This window comes from Telopea speciosissima, chromosome 9 (assembly GCF_018873765.1).
Source record: "Telopea speciosissima isolate NSW1024214 ecotype Mountain lineage chromosome 9, Tspe_v1, whole genome shotgun sequence".
In the NCBI taxonomy this organism is placed as follows: Eukaryota; Viridiplantae; Streptophyta; class Magnoliopsida; order Proteales; family Proteaceae; genus Telopea; species Telopea speciosissima.
Window position 1 is genome coordinate 51826634 of NC_057924.1, and position 13979 is coordinate 51840612.

General features: G+C 36.7%; 1 protein-coding gene across 1 annotated transcript in view; it reads left to right on the plus strand.

The window, feature by feature from the left end:
• Positions 1-13979, plus strand: part of LOC122639910 (F-box/kelch-repeat protein At1g57790-like) — a 36034-nt gene that overhangs the window by 16139 nt on the left and 5916 nt on the right. Inside the window, exon 2 of the mRNA XM_043832955.1 lies at positions 2893-2895. Coding sequence (XP_043688890.1) covers positions 2893-2895 — 3 coding nt within the window. The remainder of the gene's footprint in view (positions 1-2892; positions 2896-13979) is intronic.

Sequence of the window (13979 nt, forward strand, 5' to 3'; positions counted from 1 at the left end):
TTGTGTCACAAAATCTCCACTTTAAGGCGTGAGCCGTCTTACGCCCACCTCTTGACCAAATCCAACACTAGATCACCTCAATTCAGTCCAGACCTAGCCTAGGCCAAGGTTGGGTTGGGACATATCAGCCCAAGCCCAATCCAGTCAGACTTACCCCTGCCCAGACCAATCAAGATTCACCCTGGTTGGGCTGGGTTGGGCTTGGCTCAGACCGAGGTCTTAGCCCAAACCCATCTCGGTAGGCTTAGAAATCTCAGCCCTGGCCCAATTTGCCCACTGAAAAGCCTCTAGGTCTTGTTGAGCTCAGCTCAGGGCGAGCTTAGGCAGGCTCAGGCTAGAGTTGTAAACGGATCGAATTCGGTCAGAGAGTGGCATTATCATATTTGTATCCGGTTATATTCGTATGGATTCGGATAATATCCTATTGGTTTTCGGATGGATTCGGATAGTTTCCAGATAGTGATTTTTTGAATACGGATTCTCCTAAATTGATATGAACGTAGATCAAATACGAATTTTCAACTATCTATTGACACCTTTACCCTTTTTATGATGAGGGTTAGGGTTGAGACTTGAGAGTTCAACAACTACCCTTTCTTCTACTCTTCTTAGTCTTTGATTTTCTCACATGGATATGTGATTCCATGTATCAAATAGCATAAATCTATATATATAAACCAATACAAGATATAGAAAAAGAATCACATTATCCTAACTTATAAAATTGTAAAAATAAGATAACAAAATCCAATAAGGTAACTTAAAAGGATAGATGAACATAGAGTTATATTTTAGATATTTTATTACCGTTAGATTGCTAAACGAATCGGATAATAGTCGATCAGATAGGGGGATTATTATATTCGAACCTGATTAGTTTCGGATAGAATCGGATTCTTCTAAACGAATACGAATGCGGTTCGAATGCGGATTTTCGAATATCTGTTCTAGCTTAGGCTCGATGGACTAAACTTGCACAGTTGCACCCCTAGATGGGATCTTTAGACTGACCACTTGTAACTTTAAGGGTCTTTTGCACCCAAATGACGAAAATGTATTGGATTTCTCTATTATTTAAAAATTTTAAATAATTGTTGAAGTATTGCTTTGATGTGTGGTGAAAAGAAAAAAAAAAAAAATGAACATGTACCTTTGTGTACATAGGAAAATAGAATGTAATAATTTTAATATCGTTCCTGTAAATTGTATTTTTGTTAAATGCCACCAACATCTTATTTAATTATTTTAGTTCTGTTATAGTATATACGTGACAGACAAGACATCAACTGTGTATCACATGACGGTCTGTGAGGGCCAACCCCATACCTATTACCCGGGTTTGGGGTGTGACATTAATATAAGGATCCAAAGAATCTCTACTATAAAAGGATATTTCTCAATATTCAATCCCTTGGTATACAATCCTATTTAAGGACGATTCCCCTTAGTTATTTACAGTAATAAGTGGTGGCTCTCTTGAGAGTTTCTCAAAATAATTTATTCCATTTGTTGTAGCTTTACTGCAATATTCTTGTGTGGAGCAATCTTCTATTGTAGGAAAGTTATCTTGACAGTCTAGAACCCAGCCTCGATTGTGTGTCATTGCCTTATCATCAGTGGAGATCCTCTTGAGAAGGATCCCAAAGAATCGATCTTTCTTTGTTGTTGAATCTCTTTATGATTGATCAATATATGATCGTCCGAATCCTCATTAAATTACTATAATCAAAACGATATCTTTATTGATCCGAAGATTTGTCCTTCCAATTGGATAGCTAGAATCCCTTATTAATTTGTGGGAATTTTCCTAAAGTGAGTATTATCTATTGATTCTTAAAATTCTTATATAAACCAACCATCGCCTAAGCATAGGGGAGTCATCGATCAGATCTTGTCTTGCAATTCTTCTTGAAGCAATGGAAGCCTCAAATAACCTTTTACCAGTGATGCTATTGTTTTTTATCGTTGTGTTACTGCATTCAAGCCATGCTCTTGTTGTTGAAGCAAGACCAGAACACATGGGTTTAAGGAGCAAAAACCCCTCAGCTCAATCCTCACAAGGAGGTGTTCATGTCCAACATGAAGTTCCAGCTGGTCCAAGTCCAATTAATAATGAATTTGCGTTAGAAGGCCATGTCAACCCAATTCATAAAGAATTTGTCAACCGCTTGGTTCCACCGTCGGCTCCAAGCCCAACAATCAGCAATGGAAGGACTGGCCCTATTCATACGGACAATGAAGCCCTAGGTGATCAAGACCAACAAGGAGGTGTTCGTATCCAACATGATGTTCCAGCTGGGCCGAGTCCAATTAATAATTAATGAATTAATTTGGGTCATAGGACCGTGTCAACCCTTTGGTTCCATCATTAGATCCAAGCCCAATTCATAATGGAAGGACTGGCCCTATTCAAACAGACCCAAATCCCCTGATGTAATGACAAAAAATATTTGCTACTTTGAATAAATAAAGCTATCACGTGTCTTATTTTCTTATTTTCTATTTAAACTTCACATTTTTTTTTTTATCTATTTATTTGTTTTTTGGTTACAAAATTTTCAAACTTTTGTCTTTAATTTGAAGATGTATTTTACTGATCATGAATCTCGTGATCAGGATTCATGGGTATCTAAAAGAATCTCCATCAGATTCAGATTGAGAGCACGATGGCTTGACGCTGGCCACCTCTCTGAGATATCAACAGGTTCAGATCCAGTACATAATGGTATAGGTCCACCTATTTTGAACAAGGTCTTGGATTGATTCTTTGAACAAGTCTTGGGCAAGGTTTGGTTTCTGAGTATTGTTTTTGTAATTTGATTTAGCTGTGTTTGCTTTAGTATAAGCTTTTTGGATATGTGATGTAGAGGAGATTTCGAATGAGTTCTTGAGCCGGTTGGATCAGCAGAAGTCTACCCGGACACGAATCATATATCAAACGAATATCTCGTCGAGCTCTTTAGGGTCAGCGCCTTTGGTGCTGTTGTATGTGTTTTTTTACCATTTTTGTATGTTTCGCAGGTGAAATTGTCCACCAAAGTTTTAAAATTTTAATTTTGAATTTGAATTGAATTTCGAACTTTTGTTTTCTTCTTCTCTAAGCAAGCCTCTCAATATAAGGGCTATGAATTCTTCATTGTTTCCAATTACACTCTGAATAGAAGAAGTTTTCCGTTTTTCGCTACTTGTGAATTCAAGGATCGTTTGTGCTACAATGATTTCCAGCCCACCTATCTTCTATTGCATCCATATTTGATTGGTGGTAGGAGGTACAAATTTTGACATTTCTACTTTGATTTATTAGGTATTTTTTGTAAGTTTGTAGATAAGGAAAAAGAAGCTTGTAAGCTCCTTATATCATACAATTCATAGGAGATTTTCCACATCATCATCCTTCAATCTCATAAATAACAAGTTTTAACCTAGCCTAACTTTCTCACATGGAGATATAGAACATCAAGAAGTGTTTTTGAATTTTTGTATTTATTATTTTGAGAAAGATTTCTTTCACCGCGTGGGAAAGTTTCAACCACTATCTAAGGATCCTAAAACATCCCCTATTAGACAAAGTCGATAATACCTTCACCTGTTGTGTGATACTCTCTCCCGCATGTTCATCCAAAAGAGTTGGTCAAGGGATTCCATTTCACCGCGGCTTAAGGAAAATTCTGTCCTTATTATTTTGGTCAATGATTAAGAATGCACATTTGGTACCCATGGTTCTACTCTTAATAATTCAATGGAAAAAATGCATTACAAAGCGAGCTAGTCATGTGGTTAATATAGTATCTAATCCATAAAGTACACAATCCATCAAATGGTCAATGTGTCCATCAAGGCATCTTATGTCGGCCCATAAGGTGTAGATTTCCTCTTGAATTTATCTTCTAGAGAATTTTTTTTTCTTCCTAAGGTCTTTAGATATATATATATATATATATATATATATTTTGATAAGTAATATCAAAATTTATTGAAAAGATGAAAATTACCATCCAGTAATAAATATAATGGTCAGAGTCATTTTTTAGAAGATTACAAAGATCAACAGAAATTCTGACTTGTATACAATAAATTTTTACAAGATTATAAACAGTATAAGTTAATTGAAGGTTCCAATTTGAATAAAATCAAAGAATGACACTACAGCCACCTAGCCGGCCATTTAGTAAAAGCACCTTTTAGAATCAAGATAAGGTCTTGGCAGTAGGGTCCTGCTGGGCAGCTCGGCAGTAGAGGATCCAAGGTGTGAGGTGCCCATCTTACCATTCCCCTTGTGTCAAAAGCAGTGTCCTCTAGAGAGAGACTCTGTGTAGGAAAACTGCTGCTGAGTTTAATGAACAATTTCAGGTATGGTAGCTATGTAATTCAGTCAGATTTAATTAATCTTTAGTTCTGCTCAAGCAATAGGTGACACTCAGTGTAGTTGAAAGAAAATCTTTGGGTCTTGCTTAAAAGATCTGTCTATTTGGCGTTCTGACCCGCATGTTCAGTTTTGTTTTTCTCTTATATATAAGGCAACCCAGTGCACGAGACTCTTGCTACTGCAAGATCTGACATGTACATTCACCTATTGGTACGTGCAACGAAACCAAACTCCTACCAATAGGCTGTTTTTTTTTTTCTTTCTCATATATACATTATAAAATATGAAAATACTGACTATTTTGTTTTTCAACTGTTTTGTGTATTTGATTCGGTTTTCAGTTTTGGTTGGTCTGGTTCAGTTTCAGTTCCTACTTATTTCATAAAAACCCCAAATTGAAACTAGGGTAAATTACACATCACCCCCTAGTTTTTGAAAAAACTCAAATCACTCCCTCTACAGTGTGTTGGTCTGTTGTTAGTTATTAGTGTTGGTCTGTTGTTAGTTATTAGTGTGAAAAGACTATTTTACCCTTATACTAAAATATTAGAATTAAATTTACAATACTACCCTTCTTTCGTCTTCAACATTGGTCAAGGGTAGTTTAGGGACTTAAATTTATTTAACGGGTTGACCATCACTTAACAACATAAAATTAACGTTAGAGACTAATTTGTCATATTGGGGTCTAAACCAAAGGCGGATTTGAGTTTTTTCAAAAACCAGGGGTGATCTGAGTTTCTTTTGAAAATCAGGAGGTGACGTGTAATTTACCCTTGAAACTAAAATGACAAGCGTTTCAATTCGTTTCGGGCTGAACTAACCGATTTTGATCGATCTGACCAATTGGGGCTGGAAATTGACATCTCCACTAACAATACGGATCAAAACCGTGGTATGAAATTTATGAACCACTTCTACGAAGGGTTTAAAAAAAAAAAAAAATTCACATTTTCTGAACCATAAGTGTATGGTGGTAGTGTGAAATTCATAAGAAGGATTCCATTTGTAGTGCTAATAGGAAAGGAAGCAAAAAGAGAGCAAAAAAAGATCCGATTAACCGAATAGGCGAACAAGACACCAAGGCATAACTAGTAAAACAGAAGAGAAGAGGAATAAATGAGGTCACAAAATCAGGTACTGGGCATACAAATAACATTAATTGTGGACCATCTGGATCATAGTTTGAGGTATCGGTATCGTACCACCTGTATCAGGGGATATGTACCAGTTTTGCAAGTGATCGATCTTGATATTGTGCCGATAGTGTATCAGTGACACAGTACGGACAAGAGGTAAATGGTCAAAAAATCCACTTTTAGAGAATTAGGGGTAAATTTATCCGATATGGCCTATTCAACCGAAATTTGTTCTCAATTTTACTTTGGTTTCTAGTAAAGAAGTAGAATTGAGTGAGCAGTTCAAGTCACAGACGTAGAGAAAGATTGAAAGAGGTTGCTAGTATTTCTTAACATGCATGCAATGGAGGTTACAAGCAAGTTGAAGTAGGTTGTCTCACCTACTTTACAAGCATAAATACGTTTGACCATATAAAAATGGGCAACGCCAGTCTTTTCATATTGGGCTGTGTCTAGGCGTAGGTATACGTTTAGGCACAGCACCGGTTAGTGTTCTTTTTGTTATAAAAAAAAAAATAAATAAATGGTTAATGGGCCTAATTATGATAAAATGTACATTGAATGGAAAACAAAATTCGTTATGAATGGAGAGTATATATACACAATACTAGGGATGAGATCCTAGCTCTTCTAAACTAGGAATGGATTATAATAGGATTACAATCAAATATTGTGTTTCAATCAAATATTGTCTTACCTTATACAAGGGATTGTGTTTCATAAGGTAAGATTCTTATGATCACATGTGGAGATCTATTACCACATGTGGATAACTTAAAAAGGAAGGGATATCAGTCGATATCTCTCAATATTAACCAGTGAATCAGAATTCATTTTGGTTGAAATTGTGTACATCAGCAATTTATTGAGGTACAGGGCTAAGTTAGAGAGATCACACCATTTTATTAATCAAGCTGATGTCATCCCATTTATTAGTTTTGATCAGTCTTGGTTTGGATAGCTAGGTGGTTTGGGCTGAGAATTAGCACCCTAATCAGGGTTACAATTATCGGTCACCACCGATACCAATGTCGGTAGAATATGGTTTGGGCCGTATCAGCACCTATTGCATTTGTATTGGAGCCATATATTCAAAAATGAACCGCTTTTTGGTCGATACTCCCAGTCCATAGATATTCTATTATTGGGTTTGTTTGATTTATGTGTCCATCAAACTCGGTTCGGTTCAATCCGATTTACTTTGTATTGAACCTTTATACATTTTGGTTTAATATTATCACATGCGATATAAACATTTTGAGCATTATGTGCCCGTAAGTATTACTTAAAATGGTAGTCATAACTAGGGTTTGGGATGGGCATCCTTATCATATGGTCCTCGCATTGGGTATGCCTAGACATGTGATGTCAGGGTACGAATGTGAGTACTTACATGTTCGATATGTGTGTTGACGAAGAATCTACTTTGTCGATTCCCTCATGTGTTACTGCCAGATGTAGGATAGGATAGACATGAGTCACCGAGACCCTATACCTGAGGGGACCCTGTCACTGCAAAATGTTCGTGCATTCTTTGGTTCATCAATGACTGAGACTCAATCAAGTGAGTCAAAGCCGGTGTTCTGGGAATATGCGAACATTTTGTGAGTGAAGGAATTACTTAACATGGTCACTACTACCTGATTGAGGAACACCAAGATTGAGGTTGTCTATGAATGGTTGGATCGAAATTTGGATCGAATGTCGTTTTGGAAATGGTTTTATAAAACCTATTTGAGAAAATTACATGCACCCCTCAGATGTTTGTAACAATATCAAACCACCCCAAATAGTAAAACTTGTTACGTGCACCCACCTGGATTTTGGACAACTTACAATTAAGCCCCTACCATCAACTCTAAAACGTTAGTTGTAGTTAAGCTTTTTTAAAACCCTATTTTACCCTTAAAATTCTTCCATAGACCATTTTACCCTTATGAGACATAAGGGTAAGCCCTCTAACCCGTCTCCCATCTTCTAAACTTATCCCTTTCTTCTTCTTCTCTAGAACTACGAAGAGGGCAATTCATCGTCGGAGCTGATCATCGTCGGAGCTGTTGTTGCTGCGTCCATTCATCGTCGAAGCTGCTATTGCTGCGTGAAATCACCGTCGGTAGCTTGCGGTTGCTACTGCTGATGCTATTGTAGAGAGAAAATCGAAGCTGTATAAATCCCCAAACCATGCACTGCTCTCTCCGGCAGATCCATCTTCTCTCCGGCAATCTTCGAGGACATTTGGCCCTTTAAAGTAACTTTTCCTCCTTCAATCCATTACTAATTTGTCATGCTCTGTATAATGTAATCAAAATCTAAATTTGTTGTTACGGTTTGTCTAATTAGATTTAGTTTAGATTAATTCTTGACAATAGATTTGATCTTGTAATTCGTTTTGATTTATACATAATTATAGTATAAATCCATCCCCAAACCGTGTTGTATGTTCCATTTTGATTGTTACTTTCCCAAAGATTTTGCACATCACTTCCCATCTCTGTTCTATTTTGGTTCTGCTTGCTCTATATAAGCAGTCACTCTGTGATATAATTTTCCCACTCATGGGAAACATGAAATGAAGGTGTAGAACTGTAGATGGTAAACCTACTTGCATTAATTAGATAAATCCAACCTTAAGGTACCAAGAAAATAGATTTTGCTGTAGAACATGATTTATTCCATACATCTGAGAAAGCCTGAGAAAAAGATCATTAAAGTTAGAACAGCAGGAGCACTTCATAAGGAAAAAAAAAACCAACCCAAGTGAATTGCAAGTCATTTTCTTATTATGCTCTCCTTGTATTTAACATTAACAAAGAACAATTGTCCTATGAAAGAACTTGTACCATTGCACCGAGTGACAGTCTTTATTAAAAGGATAGTTTTATTTTCACAGCCCATGGTAATTGAAACCTTATAGTTGTTTTCCATCTCTAATTATCTCATGAGTTTGATTATGTCTAAGCTTATGATAAGGAATAAGAGCTTATGTATATTAATTTCCTGTATCATTATGACCTTTTTCAGCTGTTCTCAAATCATGAATGTAAGGTGTGCTATTGTATTTCATTGGGAGAATAAAGTGTTCAGAAAATATATTGACCCAGACATGTATGGGTACTTGGACATTGTTTTTGACATTTACAATTCAGTCATTAACCATGTACCTGTAGGCCATAATGTAACCTTCAAAGTCAGATGTGAAATACCTGATGGAGTGGTCAAAGTGGTGATAGATGACTGCGCTATGTATGAGTTGTTTGAGTTGACTGGGAGGGATGGTATCAATTTGCATGTATATGATCTTGAAACTAGCCCTGGTCAAATGGACAAGTATACAGTCAACAACTTCCCTAATGGGATTGTTTATAGAGAAAATTTAGTTGAGGACACGGCTGTATTTGATTCCACAGTTGATGGTACACAGCTTGAGAGGAGTCAGACTAGAGCTGTACCAAGAAGGAAAAAGCAGAGTGCTAGAAGGGGTGGTGCTGTTTGTCGGGTATCCACTAGTGCTAATAGCAGTGATAGTGGATCTACTGGAAGTGCTAATGGTAATACTACTGCATCTAGTAGAGGTAAAGCTAGTGTTAATTCTAATTCTATAGTCTTCAGTGGAAAAGCTACAAGTACAGGTTTAACCACCACTAAGGGCTTGAAGAAGACTTCTGATGTGCAACGGGCAAGTAGTAGTAGATTGAGATCAAGTCCTAATGATTTGAGAGCAGTTAGCCAGTAGTGATGAAGATTGGAGAAACCAAAGTGGTGATGATGATAAGCCAAGTGATGATGAAACTGAAATAGATAACAGTGAAGGTGATGCAGCTGATTTTGAAAACAAGAGTGATAGAAATAGTGAGAAGAGTTTTGATGATATATTTCCCAGTGAATTTGAAGATGCTGTTTCTAATGACTCTAGGAGAGTAACTTTGGAAAAAGGACAAATTTTTAAAGATGTGTATCACTTTAGGTCTGTCCTACAGGACTTTATGATTCAAAAGGGATTTAAGAGGTTGTTTGTGAAAAATGAAAGCTACAAAGTTAGTGCTGTATGTAAAACAATTGGATGTACTTAGAGAGTGTATGCTTCCCATGTTTCAATGACCAACACTGCTAACAAGACTTTTATGATAAAGTCTTATATTCTAACACATACATGCATCAGGAGAACAGAACACAAAAGTGTTACATTAAAATGGATAGCAGAAAAATTTACAAATCAGGTTAAGACTGATCCAAACATAAATGTGAAGATAATGAAGGCAGTTTTGGGTTCAACAGGAATTCAAGTCTCTTATATGAAGATGTACAGGGCACGCAACATTGCTGTAGAAATTAATCAAGGTAGCTTTGTACAGTCATATACACTGTTACCTGAGTATGCTGATTTGGTCTTGAAGAACATGCTTGGTAGTATAGTCAGGCTACGATATAATGATAGGCAAGACATGTCACAACCTCCAATGTTTAAAAGGTTGTTTGTATCATTTCATGCATGCACTGAAGGTTTCAAGAAGGGATGCAGACCATTCATTGGTATTGATGGATGTCATCTCAAGGGAAAGTATGGTGGTGTGTTACTGTCAGCCATATCTGTTGATGAGAATAATGCCTTGTTCCCCATTGCATTTGGAATAGTAGAAGTAGAATGTCAAGACAGTTGGCTCTTTTTCCTTGAATGTTTACATGAGGGACTTAGAGATGTCAGTCATGATCAATCTCTGACTTTCATGTCAGACAAACAGAAGGTACTCTATTATTTGCATATGTTGTTTATTTGTTAACAAGCATTTATTTTTTGGTAATACTAACAATTTGATTATGTTGTGTAGGGACTATTTGATGCAATTGGTATGATCTTCCCATATGCTCAATAGAGATGTTGCAGCAGAAATCTATATCAAATTTTTAAAAAACTTTTTCCTGATCTAGTTTTGAAGCAGTATTTTTTGTCAGCATCAAGAACCTATACTACCATCCAGTTTGAGAGAGAGATGAATTTTATTAGAGAGCTTAACAATGAAGCCTATTAGTGGTTGATTAAGAATCCCTTAAGCATGTGGGTAAGACATGCATTTGATGATAGAGCAAAGAGTGACCATGTCACTAATAACTTGTCTGAATCTTTCAACTAATGGATAGCAGACTTAAGGCACATGTCTATTCTTACCTTAGTTGACCAGCTAAGAGTGAAGATGATGAAGAGATTGTATAGAATGTATGAGAAAGACTGTGGTTATGACATTCATGGTATAGTCACGATAAATGTGAAAAGAAAGTTGGATGTGGTACAACAAACGGCAAGAGAATGCATTGTTCATCAATCTAGTCCACATACCTTTGAGGTGCAAGATATGTTTCAAGGTCGGTTCGTGGTTAATTTGATAGCTCACACTTGTACCTGTAGAATATGGAATTCTACTGGACTGCCATGTAAACATGCAGCAGTAGCTATCACTTTCTTGAATGGAAAAATAGAACAATATTGTGATGCATTCTACAGTGTGAAGACATATATGGATGTATATAGTGGGATGATCCAGCCACTTTCTGATCTATCTGAATTGAAACCAACTGATCCTACCAAGCTAGTAGAACCTCCAATTCTTAAGAGGAGACCAGGAAGACCTCATTCAAGTAAGAAGAAGGATGGTGATGAGGTGATCAATCCGAGATCAAAACCTATGATATGTAGTAACTACAAGCAATCAAGTCATAACAAGAGGAAATGCCAGTTAGCCCTAGTCAAGGGCACTGGAACTTCTACCAGTCAGGGAGGTGGTATGAAGGTATATAACCTATATGCCTAATTCAGTAATTTCTTAATTGTTTCATGGAAATGCATTACTAACTCTCTCTTTCTTATGTTGTATGTCTTGCATATGTAGAGAAAGAAGGTGAATGAAAGCCAAGATAGTACCTGCAACTTTCAAAGAATTACCAGGTCACAAGCATCTAAAGCTATGCCACAAGAGAGTATACAGGAAAGGACTGTGGCCAAATTGACCAAGAAGCATGCACGTAAGAATGAACAAAGGGCAGCAGCTAGAAAGATGGGCAGCTAAGGAGATGGGTGCAGAGATGTAGCTGGTTAGAAATTCAGAGGGTGTTGAGAGGGTGTTTAGGACTTGAAACAGTGAATGTATTTGATGAGTTTGAATTATGACAAGTAATATTTGTGTGGATGTTTATGGAACCAATGGTTTGAATTATGACTCTATTATTTGTGTGGATGTTGACGGCATGATGGGTTTGAATTTGAACAAGTAATTTGTATTGTGTTGATGGTAATTAATGTGGTTGATGATGGTAGTATAATATAGGTCTGTAATATTGTCTTACACATGAGTAAATGTTGTCCATTTGAACACTTAGTTAGAATATTCATGTGGAATTAGGTACTCCATACAGGTTTGTACTATAGTCATATATATGCCGAAATGCTGTCCATTTGAAAATAAATGTTCATATACGCAATCTAAAAGAATTAAAACCATTTCAGTAGTACAACATTTTGGTCACATTCAAATTAAAAGGACAAACCTTACAACTTAATTTTGTCAGTTTAAACAACAAACAACGATACAAAGACATCACAAACTTGCTTTTCTAACTCTATTTGTTAACAAATAGCACAAAGATCAACACAACCAAAGTTGTTACAACAAGCTTCAGTATTCCAACAGAGTTCTCCAATTTCTTCAATCTTTCCTTCACACCACGTATCTCTTCCCCACTCTGTCTATCTTCTAGAGTTCTTTCACCTACAACCTCATGTGGATGGTCTCCAGATGTGGCCAATATTGGTGGTGGTGGTGGTAGTCCATTTATTGGGTCACACCATTTGAAGAATTCACATCCATTAGGTGCATCTTTGCAGCAGTAGTACAACTTGTTCTTGTTTTGTGCAGATTCTGATATCTTCACTAATGCCCTTCATTGACATCTATATTGTATGTTCAAATACAATGTTGAACTTTAGTTGCTCTCATTCACACTCGATGTTGACATCATTTTTACATGCAAGAACAAACATGTTTGATCAGCAAAACTAGCAAATGATTGCTTCTGGATAACTCAGTTTGATCAGCCAGACTACTCTTTGAAACCATGTTCAAAAAGTTCTACTTAGCATGAATATATGCTCTGCTCCCACATTAGTTCTGTCTTCAATAAGCTAGTTTTCAAAAAGCTCACATAAAAAATTGACATAAAGACCATTCGGACATGACCATTTGGGATTTGGAAAAACACAGCATAACGCATCTAATGCATTTGGGCATGGCCGATTAGGATTATGGAAAACACAATAATATGGTTAAGCCCTAAAATGCATTCGAACATGGCCGATTGGGATTATAGAAAACATAGCAGTATGTTTATTGCATCTAATGCATTCGGACATGGCCGATTGGGATGCTCATAAGTAATAAGAAGAGAGAGAGAGAGAGGATTTGGGTAAGTTCTGAACTTACCTTCACCGGAGGGTGCTAGGGCCAGAGGAACTCCACTGCGCTTGGGTTGTCCTCTTCAAATCGCCGGACCTGCAACTCTCCTCAAAACCCTAACTCTTTTTTGGGGGTTTTGAGGAGAAGAAGTAGAATAAGGGTAAAATGGGAATTTAAAATACTAACTTAACTAAAAGGGTACAACAATCTTTTTACTTACAAAACTAACAGTTTACTAACACCGTTAGTCATTAGGGTGTTTTTTGAAATATTGAAACTAAGGGGGTGATTTGATATTGTTACAAACATTTGGGGGGTACATGTAATTTTCTCAACCTATTTTACATAAAATGATAGATTATATATTGAACTAGAAATTAAAAAATTGCTCTGATATGTCCTTTAACTTTTGAGTGCTAACCAAGCTATCATGTGTGAGAGTTATTGTTGTTATTGACGACAACCCATAAAGAATAGAGGAATGAATTTCGGATACAAAAGGGAGAGAATTACTTAGGTTTGAGTCATGAAACAGCCTCTCTGTGAAGCGGGGGTGAGGTTGCGTATATAATGACCCTTCCCTAACCCCACTATGGAAGAGAAGCCTTGTGCACTGGATATGTCTTTCTTTTTTCTCCAGTTTGTTGTGCCTTATAAAATTTTGTAACCTTGTAACCTTGTCACCTTCAGATTGACCCACCAGACAAGCATTATCGGAACCAAACTGGTCTAGCCTTTCAATATGCAAAATAAGAATTGAACCTGTTGCAATTGGTGCACCGAAATGATCATATGATTTAATTTCATGTTACATTTTAGAACAGTTGGACTGTTCACGTACAAGTAAGGCCAGCTATTGTTAAAAAAATAATGAAGAAAAAACGCTACCTGGGTGCATGCGGTGTGCTACCTCTGCGTTCAGACACAGGGGCGGGTGAAATAAAGAAAATAAGCATCCAATCACAGCGAGTTTAGAACCCATAGAGATGTACCCTTGATATAGTTCTTATTACCTAGATGGCTAGATGTCAA